General features: G+C 45.4%; 2 protein-coding genes across 8 annotated transcripts in view; one reads left to right on the forward strand and one right to left on the reverse strand.

Moving 5' to 3' along the window:
• RARB (retinoic acid receptor beta) overlaps positions 1-22,395 on the forward strand; it is a 724,626-nt gene that overhangs the window by 672,482 nt on the left and 29,749 nt on the right. Inside the window, exon 1 of one of the 7 annotated variants that reach the window (XM_077865437.1) lies at positions 20,236-20,254. The exons of the other annotated variants lie outside the window; for them this stretch is intronic. The gene's annotated coding sequence lies outside the window, so the exon portion shown is untranslated. Of the gene's footprint in view, positions 1-20,235; positions 20,255-22,395 lie in introns of those variants that run through there. 7 annotated transcript variants of the gene reach the window in all.
• On the reverse strand, positions 7,048-21,812 carry LOC144293996 (uncharacterized). The gene is made up of 4 exons (XM_077865440.1): positions 21,662-21,812; positions 21,227-21,332; positions 17,621-17,713; positions 7,048-9,373 (listed from the first exon to the last, which is right to left on the reverse strand). The coding sequence occupies exons 1-4, from the start codon at positions 21,809-21,811 to the stop codon at positions 9,351-9,353; spliced, it is 372 nt and encodes a 123-aa protein (XP_077721566.1). The 5' UTR covers position 21,812; the 3' UTR covers positions 7,048-9,350.

The raw sequence follows: 22,395 nt of genomic DNA on the forward strand, positions 1-22,395 counted from the left end.
GTAGAGGGCCCAGCCAGTGCAAAGGCCCTAACATGAGAGCCTTCCTCTATTTGAGGACCAACAAGGAAGCCAGTGTGTCAAGAGGGGAATAAACAAATGGGCATAAGACAAGGAGATAGAATCCGAGAGGCCCCAGGGGGCTTTGCACAGACCAGCTCCTACTCCAAGTATGGTAGGAAGCTATTGGGTGTTTGGGGCAGAAGGTTGACATCTTGGGCTTTAGTAGGCCCTAGCTGACCATGAGCCTGAAACTAGACTACAGGGGAAGTGAGGGCAGAAGCAGAGAGAATGGTTGGCAGGCTCTGACCAGGTGGGGGTGGTGAGGCAGGGGTAGGGTTTCTGGGAATCACAAGCCTCTCTTTCCCTCATGGATTCAGGCCCAGTTAAGAAATCACTACATAAATCAGAAGATCAAAATGTCTGCCACTAGTTTCCAAGAGTCACCTTGGAGTCAGAGAACCTTATGAGCACTGGAGCAGAGCTGTTTTGTTTTAAAAGAAAAGAAAAAAACAAACAAAAAAACCCCTGCATTTTTAAAAATAATTGAAACCACACAGGCTTGCTGCGGACAATTTGGAAAGTACTGAAATTTATAAAGATGAAAATATAATCTCATGTCCCAGATACAAGCCCTATTAATATTTTGATTTATTTTATTCTCCCCTTGGTTCTATTCCCATAGGTGTGTACATTTATGGTTTTAATTAAATTCAACTTTGTGATGATTTCCCCTTGTTACTAGTCTTCGATAAAGTATTTTTAACAGCAACATAATGTTCCTCCCTATGATTATAAACTAACTTAAATAACCGTTTGCTTATTGGAGGATGTTGCTTACCTGTGTGCCCAGACGGACTTCCTAAACTACAGCCCCAAATCAGATAAACTTAACCACACTTTCAACGGCAGTGTTGCTCCCCAAAGGTCTCCTACCATGGCAGAGCCTGCTCGTGGGAACTCCCACATGATGGAACCCAGGCCTGGTGCCCTTCCCTACAGGCAGGCAGGCAAGTGGATGTCAAGAAGGCCCAAGGGGCTTGAACCTGTAACACTAGGTGCCTTCCTTCAGACTCACCAAGACAAAACCCTTGTGCTTCTTTGGGGAAAGGAGAAAGAGAGGTAGGGAGAAAGGGCAAGAGTGTCACCCTACTGAAGACCTGCACATGGGAACCCAAGGCCAGGGAAGCAGAGGTACCCTCCTTCCACTGAGGATTTAATGGGTCATAAATGTCAAGTTCTTGGTCATGGCCATTGCTTAATCTCATCCCTTCCCCTACCACTCTCAGGGAAATGCCAAAATTCCATAAAGTGAATGTGCCAGTGTAAAGGCATAAGCTCAATTAGTGGACAGTCATTCCTATTTGTGCCAACCTAGTGAACCCTCTACGGACTGTAGGATCAGTTCGGTAACTCTCCCTTGGATGTAATGTCATTAGCCGTCCTTCTCCCCTTGGGCATATTCGAATCACCTCAAGAGAAGAAAGAACCCCAAGTTGACCGGTTTCTAAGTGACCTCGGTCAGAGTTGAATAATTGTTTATTGATGAATGGATGAAGAGGTGGATGGGTACATGTACGGATGGATGGAAGGAAGGAAAGAAGGAAAGGAAAGATGGTGGATGATTGAAGGAAGAGTAAATCAAGATGGTCGTTTATAATCTATTTCTTCTTTCCCTGAAAAGATGAAAGGGGAATAATGTTTTTACACAAGCCAGTGTCTTTTCCATTTTGCAGGTGAAATAAAAACCCAATATGAAAATCCCTCATTTCTGCTGGAAGAAAGTAAAGAGCCACATTATGATCTAAGTAGCATATTTTATCTATTTGAGCTGGAGGGAGGAAGAAGGGGTTGGTTTTCTGGCTTGAGTGACATAAATCTGTGCCCCCCCATCATATATATTGTTATTGCCGTGATTCATTTGGCTTTTTTTTTGAAGTGGACTATGGTTTGTGTGCAGTGGATGAAGTAATTGGAGTGAGTGCTTCTCCCTAGAGACAGAATCAATCACTGTTGCAGAAGATGATGACATTTTAGAAAGAAACTCTGAGGAAAATGTCATGCTTAAAAAATTAGATTTAAACACACTGGCTCCAGATTGATTTTTATTACACACAAATGGATACCCTGATTGATTATCAGTCTTACAAATGTTTAGCACATTTCTCACTTCTCTAATAATCAGAATAATCTAATTTTCAATGTCATTTAATGTACTGTATTCAAGGTTATAATAGATCATATTTCTAATAAAACACAGCAATTATGTAATGAATAATACAGAAGGACCAGCATTCAGATTCCCTGGATTTTAAGGCAGTGCCAATGGAAAGTCTCAGATAAGCCCATTCCTTTAAATGTGATGTACATTCCAAGTCTTTGCATCATAAAGGTGTGGGGTTTTTTTCCTGCTGGTGCTCTGAATGAAACTCTGCCAGACTTGACCAAAAAACAAAACAAAACAAAAAACGAACAAACAACCCCCCCCCCCAAAAAAAAAAGAAAAGAAATTTCTGGGAGGATACCACAAGTTTTGAGTCTTTTTGATATATGTTATTGGTGCACCTGGAGAAAAGTGACAGGTTGCCAAGTTATTTATTGAGTTTTTTTGGTAACTTCTGCTTTCCCCCCATTTTTGATATACATGCCCAGGAGAAATACCATATTTTAGTTCTAAATATTTTTCCAATATCCATTGTAGCAGCAGCTGACATTACAGATGTTCCACAGTGAGCCACGAGATATCTAATTTTGAGGAGGTTTGGATCTATATTTAGAGCCTAATATTTACCTGATGGGGTTGTTGTTGTTGTGTTGTTGTTTTCCTTGTGAGAGGTCTGACTCACTTTGGGATATAAGTTGTGCTTTTTATATATGTGGCTTCTGTTTAGTTCTAGTCATGTCAAAATCTGAGTTAGGAATTGCAAATTTGGGGGGTGCCCGGTGGCTCAGTCAGTTAAGCAACTGCCTTTGGCTCAGGTCATAATTCTGGGGTCCTGGGATCGAGCCCCACATTGGGGGAGGCGTCCCTGCTCAGCGGGGAGTCTGCTTCTCTCTTTCCCTCTGCCTCTCCTCCTGCTTGTGCTGTCTCTTTCTCTCTCTCAAATAAAAAAAAAAAAAATCTTTTAAAAAGGGAATTATGCATTCCTCTGTGACAACTTGTGGCTCAGTTTGATGATCTGGTATATATGAAATGGTATCAAAACCTGATAAGCTAACAGGCAATAGCCTTTCAGGACCTTCCCCTTTGATGCTGTACTCTTTGGCAAGGGCATTCAGGGGCAGCAAGAGGAATGAAGGAAGCCAATGAGCTGTCTGGCCTCAAGACATTTAGAGACTAAATGGAGGAGCTTCCAGCAGAAGACTCACTCCTAAAATCAGCCCAAGTATGAACCTAGTAGAGTGAGAACCTCAGAAGGTCCGATGCTTCCAGAAGATCTCAACAGGAGCTCAACTGAGGGACCAGTACAAACAAGATTACCATTTAACAGAGATGTGTGTCGAGTCCTGATTCAGATTCAGCCAGGTCAGTAGTGGAAGGACCGGCTGGGGACACCAGAGGTAAGGATTGAATGGCCCAGTGTGATCTAACTCAGGGTGCTACTGTGTCTTCCTTCCTAAAAGCCTTGTGACAGACCACCCAGACCACCTGTATTTGTGGCTGGTCAGAACATCTTGGGACATATTGGTTTTTGTTCTGAGCACCTTATTTTAAGAGTTAATTTATCTAGGACTGCACTAGGATGTGCAAACCTATCCTGTTTATCCAAACCAGGATGACTAGGATGGCATGAGATCATCAAGCTCTCTGCTATGAGATATCAGTGAACACACTGGAAATTCAGAGGGCAGAGAAAATCCAATGTTGGGAAAAGGTAATTGCTCTAACCTGTTTGAAAGGTTAGAAGCGGAAAAGAGAAGTTCATTAACATTTCTTGGGTACTTGATCTTTTCAACACCTCTGTTAGATTGTCTCCAGTTTTTAATGGTCGTGGCAACTAATGTTGAGAGAGGCCAGGTAAACTGCCCAAATTTACACAACTACTAAGCTACAGAGTTGAGATAAAAACCCAGCTCTCGTGATCACCGTAACCGAGCCATCACAGTTGTGGTCACTTGTGATACGCCATAACTGGAGGATGGCTAAGGTCCCTCTCAATTCTAAGTTTGGTAGGTTTCCACTCAGAAGACAAGTTCAAAATCATTTCCTGATATTTAGAAACATTTCAAGCATAAGGAGGAAGTACTCTCTCATAGGACCCAAAATAAGATGAGGTTCATCTGAGAATGCTTGCTGCTTAAATAAATTTAGGTTGAGAAAGTATAGACACCCTTGCAGTTAAGCTGTCTACACTGGCAGTAAAACCCTCTACACTGTTGAAAATGACAGTTCCTGATGCTGGCTTACCACCATGGACTTTCTTGGAGCCTCAAGGAAAGGGAGTGTATGTGTCTGTGTGTCTACGTTGAGAAGGAGATGGCTTAAAAAGTTAATGAGAAAAAAAATCATTTTTAAAGGCTTTAGGGACAAAGCCTGAGCAGGGCACTTAAAATGGGAAGGAGATGCTTTAGATGATGTCTCTGTGGTAAGGACTGAAGGTTATCTGAGTTCACAGGATGTTATTGGGGCCCAGCAAGAGAGAGTAAGGACACATCTGTGGAAACCGCCTGTTTTTGCTCTTAACAGTAATATTAGTACTTTTACTTCTAATTGCATTGTATTTTCCTACCACTCACAGATGAGCTGATGTCTGCAAAACATCATTCAGAGAGAGAAGGGAGTTGAGTAAAGCAGGTAGACTTAGTGGACCTTGGTAGACCCATAGGATGAGGAGGAGAGAAGGATGGGTCGGCCTGTCTCACTAGGACTTGAGCCCCTGAGTGGGCTGTGGTTCTGGTCACAGAGATGACAGCACCAGTGGATGAGGAGCCATGCAGGACAGCTAAGGAGTCTTTTTAAGAGACAATCAGACAATCAATTGGGGCCAGGAGATGTCTAGTGAGAAATCAGATACACATATCTCCTGGCTTAGGAGAAAGGCCAGGGCTGGGGCCCGGGATCTGAGCCTTCTGGATCCCCTTGATAGGAGAGGGCTGGGGTGTGACTGCATGACCCACGAAGAGTGAGGGAGGGCTAGGGATTCCAGAGGTGTAGGAATCCTTCTAGTGTACTGCCAGATTGGCTTTGTGGGGCTCCCAGGATGAAGGTTTCTCAATGGAGTGTTTCTTTACTTCTTCGATCAAGCCCTCAGTTTCCTTTTTATCAAGCTGGGAGTTGACAGCAGTTCTCAGAGAACACAACCTGGTCCCCATCCACCAGCATTCCTCGTTTTGAAGTTAGTTAGCCCAAGATACTTTTTAATAACCCTGTTTCATAATTCTTGCTATTTTGTAAAGTCTGGACACATCCTAAGAAAGTCCCATAACCTATTGACCTTTCCCTGTTTCTAAATAAATGTGGACATCAATGAGAGTTTCAGGACAAGAAGGTGAAGCGAATAATCACAGGGGGCCATAAGCCCCTCTGCAGTTAAGATGCATGGTAGCCAGAACAATCTATATGATTGGAAATGGCAGTTTCTGGAGCTGACCAATCATTGTGCAATTTCCTGAATTCAGTCAGAAGATCACGGGGTAAGTGGGGGAACAGGCTGGGCAAGGGATTCAGTGGCATTAATGAGAAAAGTATTACTTTAGAGCCCAGCATTCCTTTCCAGCTTCAGGTCTGGCCAACCTTAAATGCACGCAAAGTCATGCCATATGTTTCTCAAAATAATGAAAGTGGTGAAGCAGGGGTAGGGAAAGGGCTGGGGGCAGGACTGCCCACTCTTGTTGAAATTGACTTGGTCGTTAAGTGGAAGGGACTTGGTGAAGAAGAGGGCAACACCCCTCATGTCGGTGGCTGCTTAGGACAACTTGTTCCCTCTGCTTATGCTCTGGATGTTTCCAGCTGCCTCTGCTTTGAGTACATCAAGGTCAGGGGGGCACCTGCACTGTCTCTTTCATTCGGGTTTCCCCTCCTGTGTTTTTAGACCATCAGTTCTCACCTTTGACTTCTCTCCCTACTAAATTCTATCTAAAGGAGAAAATAGGGGATCCCTGGGGGGCTCAGCGTTTTAGTGCCTGCCTTCGGCCCAGGGCGTGATCCTGGAGACCCGGGATCGAGTCCCACATCAGGCTCCCTTCATGGAGCCTGCTTCTCCCTCTGCCTATGTCTCTGCCTCTCTCTCTCTCTCTGTGTCACTCATGAATAAATAAAATCTTTAAAAGTAATAATAAATAAAAATAAAGGAGAAAATATTTCACCTTTTCCCCCAGAGTGAAGCAAGAATGTGATAAAAAGTTATGAAAACAGGGAACCTTGGGTGGCTAAGCATGGACTCTTGATTTGGGCTCAAGTCGTGATCTCAGCGTGAGATCAAGGGCCGCTTTGGGCTCCGCACTGGGCATGGAGCCTGCTTAGGAGCTCCCTCTCCTTCTCCCTCTGTCCCTCCCTCTACTTCTCTCCCTCTCAAAAAAGAAAAAAAAGTTATGAAAGAAAGGAGTTTGAAATATGTACAGATGAAAACACTCAACATCAAGGTTTGCTTCAAAATAATCTGGAGGAAGGGATGGGAGTGGAGAGGAAAGACGATAGGCCTAGTAAAGTGATAATTGATTGTGGGCTTTGAGTGGATGGGGGCTCATTACTTATACTATTTTCTCTACTTTCTGCTTTTTGTTTGAAATTTTCTGTAATAGATGTGCTTGAATATAAACATGTATGTCAGTTGTCAAGACAGGGAAAGTTCATGATGGACCCTTTAAGGTACGATTCTGTGATTTGAAGCTTTAAAATATAAAAACAGAAACCTTACAAAGGAGATGTGCAAAGTATAATTCACTTGGTGTATTATATGAAACACATGAAAAGCAACAGTGTTAATTTTTCAATATTAAATTTTTATTTTTCAATTAAAATATTTAAAATTTTAATTTTTAAACAATTTAAAATTCAGTAATTTTTAAATATAAAATCATTTTTAAATATTTTAAAATTTTACTCCTAGGGAAATATTTTTCTGCCATCTTTTGTATGTTTTGTCTTGGGTTTTTTTCAGGATGGACCTGGGTAAATAAAACAGAACTCCTTTGGTTTGCAGCCTGTAGACTTTTCCAGTGTCCGAACCTTACTGAGTCTTCATGGGATGGGAGACTTGCTGGTAGGGGGTGGCCTTTGCCTCCAGGATCCAGGTGCACCCTTCAACATCCCCAAGAGGAAGGATAGGCAGGACAGCAGATAACTTTTCTTTGGAGAATTCCCAGAATCTTTACATCTTCCCGCCAGCTCTGTGTGAAATGGATTTAGCTCTCCGTGAAATTCTTTTTTGGACTAAGCCACCTTCCCAAACAGCAGCTGGTAGTGCCAGGACTTGAGAGAAACTATGAGCACTTCCTTATTGAAGAAGAATTCGTATTTGCAGAGAATGTCATCGGATGCCACTATAACCTGGCAGGTTTGGAGGCCATGCTTTTTATGAGGCTTGATGAGAACTGAAACGTCACTCACATCTCCAGAACACCTCTCAGCTACCACAGCCTCAAGTGCTTGGGTCTCCTTATGTTCCCAAGATCTTGCTCCTGCTTTCTCTCAGCCTAGAATGTTCTTCACCTAATTGGCTGCTACTCAGCTCTTATCATGGGAAGATTTTCTCTGGCCACCCTCCCCTCTCCACTTCCCATTGGGTGAAAGCCAGTGTCCTATATCTCTGTTACCCTTACTGCTCTGGGGTGTAATAAGCCATTATTCCACACATGGGTTAGCTGAGAAGAGCCTGCCTCTCCCCTGGACCAGGGGTCTGGAAATACCACAGGCCATTATCAGGGTAAGGGAAGGGAGATTTCCCAGAAGAAATTGTCTGTGGGAGCACGGGTTTGTTGCTGGGCAGGAAAAAAAAAAAAAAAAAAAAAAAAAACAATTGGCACTTGTTATGTTGCCTGATAACTGAAATAAAACCAGAAGACAGACATGGGAGAAGGTGGGTATTAAAATGTTTTCTTTTTTGTTAAATGTACTTTCTTCCCTAATTTGGATTTATTGCACAAACAACTTCTTAACAGTCAAGGACAGTTTCTAAAGTATGGGTCTGCAAACTACATTCAGCATCCTATATCCAAATCCGGCTTCCCTGCTTGTTTTGGGAATAGAAAGTTCTATTGGAACACCGCCGTGCTCTTCCTTGACGTCCAGTCCTGCCTCCTGTTGCCCTACAATGGCACAGTAGTGAGCAACAGAGTCTCTAAGGCCTGCAAAGCCTACTACCTATTTGCTACCTGGCATTTTACAGAAAAAGTTTGCCACCCCTGGTCTAGACTGAGACTTGATGAGAGAACCCGTGGCCTCCCTCACTGTCAACATCTCCAGCAGCTGCCACAGTGCCAGGCACGGGGCGGCATAGGTTCCCTATAAAGATTTGAGTTAAATTATTGAATAAGTGAATAAGCAGATTAACCAATAGCTATTCCAGCTTGGAGTTTTAATTTACATGACAAGCTCTTTGCCCCAGTACACGCGATCCTTTCCGCCTCCAGCCATCCACGCTACTGCTCATCAAAGAGGCTTCTCCTGCCCACGCTTCCTTACACGGCATCCCCTGCTCCTTCTCTGTCCCCTCTGTGATTTTTCTTCATGACACTTGTCATGATCTGACATTATATGGCATTTGCATTTGCTTATTGATGGCCTTCCCCCAAGAAGAAAATAAACTCTGAGAAGCCAAGAACGTCGTTTTGTTCAGTTATGCCCCTGGTGCCTGGAACGGTGCCTGAAACACAGGCACCTGGTAAATATTTGTAAATTAATGACCATGTTTAGAATTGACAACCTGCACCCCAGGACCTCCTTGTGTGTCCTTCATGGTTTCTTGGATGGGGAGCTCTCTTCCCAATAGGTCCCAGATGCTGTCTTTACTGATGACCACACCCCAACATATGGATTGGTGAGAAATAGGTGGCCATGGGTGGGAGGTGGGGATCCTCCACTGCTTTCTGTTCTAGATGCTCCCCTCTCTCCCCTGAGCCCTGACAGCTGGGTCTACCTTAGAAGGCCTGGGCAGATGTCTTTTTGATTAAAAGGAAAGAAAAGTGTGTTCTGGGTGTGGGCGTGGGTGTTAGAGGAAGGGCAGAAGGAAGTGAATTGTGCAGGTCTGGCAGGAACGTTGTGTGTCAGTTCTTGGATTTCTTGGAATTTTTTTTTTTTTTTTTTTTTTGACCCCGCAGCCGAAGCGTTCCCAGGAATAGAGACTCGGTTCTCTGCTCATGTCAGGCATCCAAGTACATGGCTGGGAGCAACAGAGAGGATGGGGAAGATGGCTTTATTTCTTTTCCAAACGACGCTCTGGAGAAATAAATACCTGAGAATTAAAGTTGTGTAGGCCAGAAAAAGGATTTTTGTGAACTAAATAAGATTTTAGCAATCCCTCACAGATGAGGACAATTTAGGATGATCTATTTATATTGAAAAACTGATAAGTTCACTCGAGGGAAGGCTAAGTTGGCTCCAATCTGGCCGGCACTTCACGTACTGAGATTGACTTGGGGGCTGTGGCTTGTGTCTGCTGTTTGATTTCTAACGTTTTCTCTTAGTCACACTTGTGGCCTGAAAGTGACCTCTCCATAGCATTCACGGCAACCCAGGCCAAGTAGGAAAGTTCCTTAATTATAGTCCTTGTTTTTTTTTTTTAATCTTTTTTATTTTTACTTTTATTTTTTTAAGATTTTATTTATCACAGAGAGAGTGAGGCGGAGACATGGGCAGAGGGAGAGGCAGGCTCCCTACAGAGAGCCCAATTCAGGATTTGATCCCAGGATCACCACCTGAGCCAAAACCAGATGCTTAACCACTGAGCTACCCAGGCGCCTAACACTAAACTTTTTAGAAGGAAACTGATGGGCAGCCCGGGTGGCTCAGCGGTTTAGCACCTGCCTTCAGCCCAGGCCCTGATCCTGGGGACCCGGGATCAAGTCCCACGTCGGGCTCCCTGCATGGAGCCAGTTTCTGCCTCTGCCTCTGTCTCTCTTTCTCTGTCTCTCATGAATCAATGAATAAAATCTTAAAAAAATAAAAGGAAACTGATTCAAGAGTTATTTCATGAGCAATGTGGAGTTCAGAGTAGGAACCCGGTTTGAATTCTGGCCACATGGCATTTAAGGCACACGGGCCCTGAGAATTCCATACATCGTGTTCCTCCTCCTTTGTCCCTCCATCATTCTCCAAACCAGGGACCAGCCAGGCTCCGCTTTCCCCTTCCCACGGCCCGGCGCCCCACGTCTCTTACCCTGACCCGTCCCCACAGTCCTGCCCCGGTTCAGACATTCGCCCTCTTTGGAACTTCTCGAAGCCAACTCAGCATTCTATCCACCGCCACCCATTTCTTCACCACGAACCGAGGGGCCTTTCTCAAAGGCAACTCTGCTAACATCACTGCCACTAGCACCCCAAAGGAAGCCGAAACCCAAGTCTCCTTGGTGAGATCCGCAGGATCACGTGAGCTGTGGTCCAGCCGGAGTCTGACCTCGAGCCCGGGCCCCGCTTGCAGAGCTTCAGGGCTGCCCTGTCGCTCCCGTCCAGGCCCCACGCCGCCAGACTTGCTCTGCCCCTGCCTGCACAGCCCCCCGGCCTTGCAGCCTCGGCTTGGCTGCAGCCCCCCCTTGCTTTCCTTCTCTGCATGGACAGAACATAAGTGAGTGCGTCTTCCAGGATCTTTCTGCTCCTGCTGACCTCCCAGGGAGCCTCTACGAGTGAACAATTTCTCATCCTCTGGGAGACCCGTACAGCTTTTCGTGTTTGTAAATACGGGTGGTTCTACTGACCTTCTCTTACAGGTTTGATTATAGAAAAACAAGTTTTCAAGTGCCTGGACTCAAGTTTATTTCCTAGGTTCAGTTTTGAAGGGCTTCCTCTGGCCTCCTCTTAACCCTCCCCGCCCCTAGTCTGGCTTCCATCCTTGTGGCTCTGCTGTAAATGTTCTCTCGAAAGTCGCCACTTTCCCCATTGCCAAAACCAATGAACTTTGCTTCCTCTTCATTCCTTCTGACTGTCAGCTACAGTGGATGCTCGGCCAGGCTGCTGCTGCTGCTTCCAGTCCTTTTCCCCACTGGCTTTGGTGAATTGTTAGGATCCCCGTTTTCCTGCCCGCCCTTCATTTGCTTCCATCATCGTGTCGTCTTCTCTTCCCCACCAACTGCCAGCAGCTGCCCAGGATCAGTTCCTAAGCCTCCTTTCTTCCTTCCTCTCTCTCATACTGTTCACCCCCCCCTCCTGACTTAGGACAGTCATCTCTCAGATTTCAACTCCTAAAGAATCTAACTTCCTGTTCTCGTGTCTGATCCATAGTGCCATCTCTCAAAGAGCCTCTGGGCTTGCCACCTGGATTCCTGTCTCACGTTCCCCCAAGCCACACTTATCATTTTCCTGCCCCAAACCGAATACTGTCTTCCTACCAGCTTCCCCACTTTTATTTGGGAAACTCTCAATATCCCAGTACCAGGCTTAAAATATTATTGGTACCTTCAGGTCTTCTCCAACCCCCATATTTAGCCCATTACAAGCCCAGCAGATGTCTTCCTTGGAGTGCATCCCTACAAATCCCCTTTCTCCCCGTCCTCATTATACCAATCTAATCTTTTCTTCCCACCAATCCCCTGTCTCCACTTTTTCCTCTAGGCACATCAGCCACCTTGCTCTTCTACAGACCTGATGCAGACATTTCTGGAAACATTTCCTCCTATCTCCCCATCCAAAATGTTCTTCCCATCTCTTTTTACCTCCCCACTGAGACCCATCCTTTCAAAGCCATCTGAAAACTAACTTCCCTTTCATATAACTATGTTGTTTTGACCCTTAGGCCTTTCACATACTGCTTTCATCATCCCGAGTATCTCCTGCCCCTTCAAGCCTTATTCATTTAAGGAATATTTGTTGAGTGTCCTTGGAAAACACACTGCTCTGAGGACACCCGAATGAATAAGGCCTAGGGTACTCCTATAGAACACTCAGCTCAAAATTCCTCTGTACTGTGACATTTTTCATGACTCCCACAGACTGAACCTAGTAGCTCCTTCATCTGTGGGTCTAAGTTCCATCTCACAACATACACCTCAGATTTTATACTCCTGCTGCTCCAATCAGCGAATGAATGTTCTGGCATCTAGCTCACTGCATGATAGTTATTTGTTTAGGTGACTATCTTTTACTAGAATGTGAATCTCTTAAAATAGTTATTATTTGAACAGATGAAGAACTAAATAAATGAATAGATGAGTGGGTAGGTATATAGATAAATAGATGAAAGTATAGACAAATGGATGGATAAATGGATAGACAGTTCAATGAAAGAAAACAATGGGAGGGAGGGAGGGATAAACAGTTGAACAGATGAACAGCTGAGTGGATGGACAAATGGATAGATGAAGGATGGACAGGTAGACTGTGTAAATGAATGGATAGGTGGATGGATGGATGGATGGATGGATGAATAAAACCCTACAGTTAAGAGAAACTTTAGTGGTAACACTCCCACCCATTGTAAACATGCCTTTTTAAATAGCTGAGAACTAAGATAGCCTCCCAAAATGTCAACAGTAAATTTAAATTAATTCAAATTATTAGGAAAGGAGGTTATGGCTAATTGACTAATTATATCCAATAGTAGGCTAACATACATGGATTACCAATTCTCTAAAAATTAAAACTAATAGATTGCATTTAGAATAAAAGCTGAACTGAAATATACTTATTTGGTGATTCCTAAAAGCCTTAGAATGCTTAGTGCTTCAGGGATACCAGTGAGAATCACTTAGGGATATATAGGCTGGCATAAATCATTGAAATGCCTTAAAGTGAGAGTTTTTCATTTAAACTAGGTATATAATTTATACAACCACACATTCACATGTAGACCATTCCTCTGGGGATTTGGGTTTCTAAAATTGATTTGACAACATGCAGGCAGTTCTCTACAGTAATATCCTAAATAGGGTATTTGGCACACATTAGGCAAACATGCAGACATTTGTCTATCTCTTTTGAACGCCTCACTGACACATGGGTGGTGCAGGCAGAGGTTCGTCAAGTGTGTCAAGGAGTATCTGGAAAAGTTGGATCCCAAGTAGGTGAACATGGTCACATCATTTACTAAGTCAAGTTCACATGGAAAGCCCTGCCATTGAGATGAACCCATTGAAAGTCTAAAAACTGTTCAGTTTACCTATCCTCCATCTTCCCCTTAATCTCCAGGCTGGGGCACTGGTCTTGCCTTGTATAAAAATTTTTTCCTTCCTTTCTCCTTTACTTTCTTCCTTATTTTCCTTGTTTCTTTCTCTTTTCTTTCTCCACCGCTGCATTAACATATCATTTCAAATCATTACATGTATATTAAACCGTCATAGTTTATATTATATATCATGTGCATTTCATTTGAGGAATAAAGCATGCTTTATTTGACTTAGTATCTTCAGTAGCTACAGGGATTCAGTAACTGTTTGGTGATAAGAAATTGGTGTGGGGCTCCCACTATTTTATTACATATTACACTGTGATGCAATCATTTACATATCTAAATGTATGTTAAAATCCTGTATATAATGGAAAACATGAATGTCCCCATTTTTCAGATGAGGAAGCTGTGGCTTGGGACCATTTAGAGACTATCCAGAGTTTTCACAGGTAGTAAATGATGAACTCAATGCAGGCCACTGGAATTTTAGCCCAGTCCTTCCCACTTATCTGTTGTACCTTTCATATTATTTGAGACCATGGAGAACAGTTTCATAGCTTCTGTGTGTTGTAGCAGATATGGGTAAGATCTTGAACCTTGAGTTGGAGGAATGACAGATTGTCTTCTTTCTTGCCTTAACCACTGAATAAAAGCAACCATTGATTCAGACATACTATGGAGCAAAAGAACATGTAGGCATGTGCTACTGTTGCATAAATACTCCTTACACAGACCATATCAGTTAGTTATTGCTGTATAACAAACCATCCCAAAGCTCAATGACTTGAAACAATAAGCACTTATTATTGGTTACAAAATTATTGATCAGCTGGGTGGTACTTTTGGGTTCACTGGGCTCTCTCCTGAGCCAGTGGTCAGCTTCAGATTGAGTAAGCATTCTACTCATCTTCCTGAATGCTCTCCCAGGTTCATGGGCAAGTTGGCTCTAGATTGATCTCAGGTGGTCTTAACTCGACTAATTGGGCTCTCCTCTGGATGGTCTCTCATTTTCCAGCAGGTTAGCCTAGACTTGTTCACACACTGTGATGAGGTTCTGAGAGGAACATGCAGAAGTGTGCAAGATTTCTTGATGTCTAGGCTTGGAAATGGTATAACATTATTACCACTGCATACTGTTGGTTTAAGTGAGTCACAGGCCATCCCAGATAAATGGGCTGTGGAATAGTCTCCACTTGTTAATGGGAGGAGCTGCAAAGTCAGTGCAAACAGGGTACAATAAGAAGACACAGCAGATTAGGGCCACCATGGCGGTCAAACCACATGCAAACATCACCCCAATTTCTAGCACTCTAGAGCTTCCTGACCCTCCAGTTCCGCAGGGTTTGTCAAAGTGTCATACTCCCCAAGAGGAATTGCTGAGCCTCCAGACTAAGTGAAGTACCTCATTTCTATTTTAAAAAACATTTTGGGACACCTGGGTAGCTCAGTGGTTGAGCCTCTGCCTTTGGCAAAGGGCGTGATCCCAGAGTCCCGGGATTGAGTCCCGCATTGGGCTTCCTGCATGGAGCCTGCTTCTCCCTCAGCCTATGTCTCTGCCTCTCTCTCCATGTCTCTCATGAATAAGTGGATAAAATCTTTTAAAAAAAAAATTTAAGAGGGGAAAATATAAGAATGTCAAGGAAAACTGCAATTCATTTTTTGAAAATTAATTGGGTTTAGAGAACAGTAGCAATGAAAATTCTGACCATTGGAATTTACCATGATAAAGATTCTTGTTTAATGCTTGAAAGCCTGTAACTTGCCATGAAGAATATACATGACACAGAGCAGGATACATGTTTATCTGGAACAGTCTGCTGCTGGGAAATTTCGTTTTGTCATTTCCCACCCCCCAGGCAGATACTGCTTTGAAAGGCTGTCCTTGTGCCTGGATCTCTGCTCAATCATTTACCCTACATATGTGGATCCTTACTTGAAAATGATAGATTCCCAAATCTGAGATTGGCTGCATTTTTACAAAGTTTATTAAAAAAAAGAAAAAAACACGACCACAGTCTTTCAGATACATGAGGGCACGTTGAACTTCAACAAACTTGAATATGGTGAACTTCAGGTTGACATGACAAAGACCTTGCTGCCCACAGTGTGGCTTATGGGAATAGATGCCAAACTCTCCTTTTTCTAAGACGTTCATCTCAGCCTCAGTCATGTGGGATAACTGCCATAAATACAAAGCCAAGGACACATCCTCCTCCCATGGACAGGACTTAGGGAATGCCATCACCGACAGTAGCCCATTGCTGCCGGAGGGAACGTGCAGAGAAGCTGCACTGATTCTGAAAGAGGGCATCTCAGAGGCACTATGCACTTTCTCAGCTGCTCATTGTCAAAGTTCCTGTTTTTAAACATCACGCAGGAATGTTTTATTGTGTCTCATCTCTGGAGTTGAACTTAGGATATTTCCTATAGTTCACACAAGACTCTTGTCCAAAGGAAAGGATCTGTCACCAGCAATAGCCTCTAAACTTCGTATCTCTTGCCTTGCAAGGACAGCCACCACGTGGGGCCTGCCCAGAAAAGTAAGTGGCCGTGGCAGGGCTGGCCACAGCAGGCCGGACAGAGGAAGGAGAACATATTTGGGAAATAAAAGGGGAAGGCTCACCGCTTGAAAGGAGGCACAATCTTCAGACCTAAAAGCAACCAGTGAGGGGGGAAATGGGTTTAAAACTGTTTTCAAAGTTTTATTAGTATAATATACCACTTTGACTAGAAAGAGGTATTTGGCATTGGTGCGTTCTGATATTTCAGGGATTTTCTGTAAGTGCTTTGAATAACTCTAAGCAGCTGAGCCAGGCTGGTAGATCCTTGTTAAACTCTCAGAATGCTATGTCCAGACGATTTCCCCCATGACTTGAATATTTAATATTCCGTAAAAATTCTAAGTATGCTCCCTGCTCTGTTACTGGCCCCATGAAAGCTAGGCCATCCTTCACACTCTGCACCAGCGGGGAGGGGGTCACATCGCCCTGGCAAGTCCTTAGCCCCAGCGCCGCTGCCTGGCAGGCCAGAGCCGTCCAGTCACCGCGGCGCTCAGCGAGCCGCGCTCTCGGGCGAGGCCGGGACCCTGAGCCGCAGCCTCCTTCACTAACCTCCTTTCTCCGTACATTTCTTTCTTGCTTTTTTTTTTTTTTTTTTTAAGAATTTATTTATTCACGAGAGGCAGAGAGAGAGAGAGAGGCAGAGACACAGGCAGAGGGAGAAGCAGGCTCCATGCGGGGAGCCCGACACAGGACTCGATCCCGGGTCTCCAGGATCAGGCCCTGGGCCAAAGGCGGTGCAAACCGCTGCACCACTGGGGCTGCCCTCTCGGTACATCTCATTCAAACTTCTGCTAGGCTTCCATGGAATTCTATTCTTGGTGCAGGCACAGTCTGTACCTTTGAGGTGATTCTGATCTCGAGGCAGGATTGGCTCACCCCGACTCCACCCAGCTTTACTGTGGGACCTGCTCTGCTCTTGAGCACCAACCCCCAAGTCCTGAAATTATGGGAAAAGGTATCTCTGTTACTCATAGATCTGCCTGCCTTTGGGTCCATTCATTTCCAGTTCATTTCCATAATTAGTTCAGAAAATCTTCTTCATACTAAGATTAAACTCTGGTTTTGGTGGTTTTCCTTTAATTGTATTGGTGTGTTAGTTACAGGCTCTCCCCGACGCAGGGCGACCAGATAACTCAAATCACCAACTGTGACCCATTATTCCTGTAGTTAGCAAGATGAAGAGTCAAGATGAACGAATTCCAGACTTTAATATTCAAGCAAGAATAAATAGACCGTTATGCTTCCTTTGCTAAACTGAATATAGAGAACTTTACGGACAAAACTCTGCCAATTGTATTTCCCCTTTTCTCTTTCTTTTTTTCCTTCTTTCTTTGATGTCAGGGAATTTTTAGTGAAGCATTGTTTTCATCTCTTCCTGAATCCAAGTGAAATCCACATCTTTTGCATGTTTCCTGCATTACATTTTTATTGTGTGCGTGGAAATCAATATTCTAGATACATGCACAAGTGCACACATTAAAATGAACATGACTTCATTTATTTCCATGATTAGACATTCAAATAAAAGTGCTTGGGTGTCTGTTTTCATATTCATAGGTCGAGATCCGTACATCAGAGGTATTTGTATAAGTGACACTTTTATTACATTCATTTCATTTGCAATATGATAGTGGATCATAAATATGTTACTTTTATGCCACCAAATCTGATTTGTGGCACTTGGCCCTCACAAGGAGAATACTTGATATTTTATGGAGCACCTTGCGTCCAAGAGGCGCTTTGCAGACATCAGGCCCGGTTCTCCCAGGTGTGTAAATCATGCTCATGACCCTTTGGATGCCTCACCTGCTTTATCAGCCTGCCGGCTCGTGCCGCAGGAGTAGAGAGTGGTTCCTGAATCCCCTGCAGGTCTTGAGGTGGTGATAAGACCTTTAATGGCTGGAAGAAAGAGGCTCAGGTGAGCTCCATGTTACGCACAGAGGCCCTGGCGGCTGACCAAACTCCATACTTTGTCACATGTTCACTTCATCCTTCACAAAACAGTTTTTGTACCCCGCTGTGGGCCAAACACTGTATTAGGCCCCGGGGAAACACAGACTAAATAGGACCCTTGCCTATTCAGACTGGGAGAGGAGAGCTGTTTGGAACAGTAATTGGCCTCCACTTGTTGATAGGCGCTCTGATGCAGAGGTAACAGTATAGGCCCCCCACCCTCCGCATCTCATCGCCCAAGCCTTCCCAGGGTTGCACTGTGCCTGAGAGCAGCTTGTCAACACCCTGATCCGTCACAGGTATATTGGTGCTCATGCCAGCCAGCATCACTTCCATTGGGCTGGAAGAAGAGGCCAGCCGCCGACATCACAGGCAGCCTTTGGGGCCAGGCATGAGTTAGACAGCCCAGACTCCCCAGGCTCCCCACCCACCTTCCCATCCCTCCTCTCAGCTCGCTTTCCCCCTTCCCCAGCCTCAGCCTTCCCATCCTGGATCTGCCCCCCTGCCCCTACATGCACACGCCGGTAATACATACACAGCAGCCTTCACGGCACTCACCATGCAGCAGGATCGTGAATATATGTGACAGGACAGAGCACAGTGGTTCAGAGTGAGGGGCCCGGTGCCAGGTCTTTTGAATTCAGATTCCAACTATGTCATTGACAGGATGCACGGCCTTGGGCAGGCTACTTAGCTTTCTGCACCTCAATTTTCTCATCTGAGAAACAGGCATAATAACAATACTTCGCTCTCAGGTTGTTGAAGGGTCTAATGTGAATAGAAGGCTTCTATCGGTGCCCATTGCTGCTGCGGTAGCCGTAATGAACATTTCCGGTATTATGATAATGCGCCAGTGTGAGTCACAGTACATGTCATAACAGCGATGCCAATATTATTATTGTTACTGTTGCTATTGTATGATTAATGTCTGTCTCTCACCATAAGTGAGTTCCATGGCAGCAGGAACCATCTGTGTGGCTCACCCGTTGTTTCATCCCTGCAGCAGATGGTACATACTAGATGCTCAAAAAATATCCGAATGAATGAATGGACAGAAAATGAAGGAACAAATGAGTCCATCTGCTCATTTGGGGCCGCTACCAGGCAGCTCTTCTGAAGCATCACTGCCACTTGCAGCCATGAACCTCATGATAAAGCCCACAGATCCTCATGTTCAGATCTACCATTTCCACATGGAAGGGCCTGAAATTCTTCCTCCTGTATGACCAGCCTGCATAAGCCTTTACAATAGACTCACTGTTTCCCACCTAGCATGGTGTCCACATGTCTCTGGGAGCATGTTGCTGCTTTCGGAGAGGCTCTGAGAGGGGCCGGATCCCCTGAAAGGGTGGTGAAGCCAGTGTTTGCACCGAGTCCCTGGTCCCCTTGCAGCACCTGTGTCACCCCCTGCCCCACACCGGTACCCTACATGCAGGCAAGCTCATGGTGTCCCGTGCCTCGCCCAGATACCCTGTCTGCAATTCACGGCAGTTTAAAACCATTGAGCAAGGCAGTTGCTGAAGCCATGTGTTTAGAAGACTCATCCATCAACTTCTGGCCCTTTACATAATTGGGGCATTATCACCAGAGGGGTCATTGCATCTTGCCGTTGCTGAGGAGTTCCCGAAAGACTCAGGAATCCTCTGATCATGGCGACAGTAGGAGAGGCACTCTGCCTTGGGAGGTCAGGATCTATCTGGAAGGGAACCTGCGGTTACGCACGGGTCCCCTGGCAACCAGTCAGCTGGTAAAGCGTGCTCAGAGTTTGGGCCTCAAAGCACAGAAGATGGAGCTCTGGCTTTACAGCTGTTATTTTTGTAAATGGTGGGTGCTCTCTACACGACCCAACCGAGTTCCCCCACTGGGTGCCCTGGTACAGCTCTCCAGGGCCACCTTCCCACCTGACCTCATCTGTCCCTATCTGGCTTGGCGTGGATGCTCAGTGGCGGGAGCTCACAGAGTGCCCCTCGCACATTGCAGGTAACCTCTTGGGGGGCTGTGTTGCCTCACATGAGTTTCCCAGGTGATTTTCCAGGGGGCTGTGAGTGGATGGTGGACGGAGAAGCAGAATGCTGGCAAGCGTGGACACAAGTCCTCCAGACATACCTGGGGATGGGACTACGGGTAATTGTGTGTGTGCACGTGTGTGTGTGTGTGCGGGTCCTCCCTCTGCCATTCTGTATATCCCACTGAAATCTTGGCTTGACTACTTTCAAACATGGTGATCTTGGGCCTCAAGCTTTGAGAGTACAGAAGTGGAATTTTAATGCCTACCTCATCCAGTTCACTGTGGAATTTAGGGAACTAGAACTCTGTGTTGCTTATGGTGATGGCTGGCCCTTGCTAAGCAACCTATAAGGTGTATCACTGCTGTGTTAAGTGGTCCAAGCTGCCATGTTGGCTTCTGCCTCCAGTCAGAGCAGCTCCTAGTGTTCAGTGACTTGTGGCCTCCCTCAGGGGTCGGGGTTTTGTTATTCTGGTTTTAAGGTATGATTCATATAGCGTAACATTCCTCATTTTTAAGTGTTCAGTTCAGTGGTTTGTAGTATGTTCAGAAGGTTGGACAGCCATTACTGCTGCCTAATTCCAGAACATTTTCATCTCCCTAGAAAGAAACCCCATGCCGGTCAGCAGTCACTCCCTATCATCCACACACCCCAGCCCTTGGCAACCAGTGATCTGTCTTGTGTCTATGAATTTGCTTTCTCTGAACATCTCACAGATGGAATCATATGATAAGTGGCCTGTGGCGACCGGCTTCTTGCACGGAGCATGATGTTTATGGGGCTCATCCATGTTGTAATATGTGTCAGTCCTTCCTTTATGGCCAATACTGTTCCACTGTGTGGCACTGCCACATTTGGGTGTCCATCAGTTGATGGGCATGTGGGTTGTTTCCACTTTGGGGCTATTCTGAGTCATGCCACTGTGAACATTTGTGCGCAAGTTTGCATGAACATCTATTTCTGTTCTCTTGGGTGGACCCGGGCTTAGGACTGCTGGGTCATATGGTAAGTCTGTGTTTACCTTTCCAAGGGACTGCCAGACTGCTTCCCTCAGGGCTCTGTTTTAGAAGGACCCCGACTGCTTCGAGATGATTCTTGTGTTAACTAACAAAAAGGGTCACGAACAGGAGCCAGGGAAGGAGAGGGCTGCTAACATACACCGAGAGCCCGTACTGTTCTCACCAAGGCTTCTGGCCACCGCCTCCCCTCCTGGGCCCGGGCTCTGCCCTCCTGGAGAGCCCCTGGGACATCCCTGCCGCCAAGCACTACCCTCCTCCTCTCCCATCATCCTCTCCTGCTGACTATATTCTTTGCTTTCTCACTGCTTTAAACCACATGCTGCCCTCACCCGGCGTCCCGCACCTGCTAGGAGTGGTCTGGGCACTTGGCCAGGCTGCACTGGAAAGGAGTACACTTGAGGCCGAGTAACTTCGCGCTGTCTTTACCCACTCACCTTCGATCTGGAAATGTTCTGAGCCAAAGAACAGTGTTGTTTCAGAGTCCTGGGGGAAGAGAATCAACTGGAGAGGTATTGTTTTCTTCTCCAACGGGTCCACTCCCTTAGGAATAAGTGAGTCCAAGTGAAGAAAGAATTTGGCAACTGTGTAAACATTCTTTGGTCTATCTGATGCTCAGTTTGTTCATCTGTAAAATGAGTTTACAACTGCCTACCCGATAAGGGGATTAAGGGAGATACTGTGGACACAGTTCCCAGTACAGCGCTTAAGACATTCAAGAAATGTGCGTATTCTCCTGGACTGCCTTCCCTCCTAGCCAGGAGTCCGGGACTTATACAGACACTGGGATTGTTCGGTACCATTCATTCCCTCCCTCCCCATTCCCAGCTGTTTCCTTTCACCTTACTGCCCTCCCCAGGCCTGCCTTTTACCTTGCCCTCAGCTCCTGCCCCGTGCGGGGCCTTGGGATCCTCGCGGTGTAGACCCAGGGAACTGCTAGTTCTCAGATCACCCTGGGTGCTCTCAGGGAGGCCATGCAGGCCAAATCCTCTTAGGGCAGATCGGATTATGACCTGGGTCATTTTGCAACACAGATTCTCAGGTCATGGTGGTGGCATACACGGCCAGGTGGTGTCCAGCCTGGCAACCCCTGGGTCCCCAGGGAATGTGGACTGCCCGGAGGGGATTGGTGTGGTCTAGTTTTACCTGTTGGACTCTGGGTTTCAGTTTCCCTCCCCAGGAGATCTTCACCAGAGGCCAGAGCTTTGCATTACACTCAGTTTGAAGTCATCTGAGAGCTCTGCACTGTGAGGGGAGGCATGGGCTTCCACAGCCCCAGGGTCTCGGTCCGGACTCTCCCTGGCAGTAGCCGCAGCTGGGAAGGTGCCGAGGCAAATACACACACCCGCCAAGGGGCTGGCGGACCAGATGAGATGTGGAGTCGAGCAGCTACAGATGAATAAGCGAATATTGAATGGACAAATAGCTTTTCAGGCCAAAAGCTCCTAATGCATAGATTATTATCTTAAAATAACTTTTTATAACAACAAATAATTTTTCATTTGTATATTATATATAATGTATATAATAAGTAATCTGTATAAATAATAATAAAAGACTACATGATTAGTACCAAAAGTCTAGGAAGCAGAAAAAGCATGAAGGA

Source organism: Canis aureus, chromosome 22, assembly GCF_053574225.1.
Source record: "Canis aureus isolate CA01 chromosome 22, VMU_Caureus_v.1.0, whole genome shotgun sequence".
NCBI lineage: Eukaryota > Metazoa > Chordata > Mammalia > Carnivora > Canidae > Canis > Canis aureus.

Bases quoted from the DNA above. Each gene is read 5' to 3' on its own strand.
- LOC144293996 (XM_077865440.1), bottom strand. From the start codon at position 21,811: ATGACCCAGGTCATAATCCGATCTGCCCTAAGAGGATTTGGCCTGCAT. The intron at 21,333-21,661 runs GTAAAAGGCAGG...CTTATTCCTAAG, and splicing joins GGGCAGGAGCTGAGGGCAAG to GGAGTGGACCCGTTGGAGAA. The intron at 17,714-21,226 runs GTGAGTGGGTAA...TCTTTCTTCCAG, and splicing joins AGAACATTTCCAGATCGAAG to CCATTAAAGGTCTTATCACC.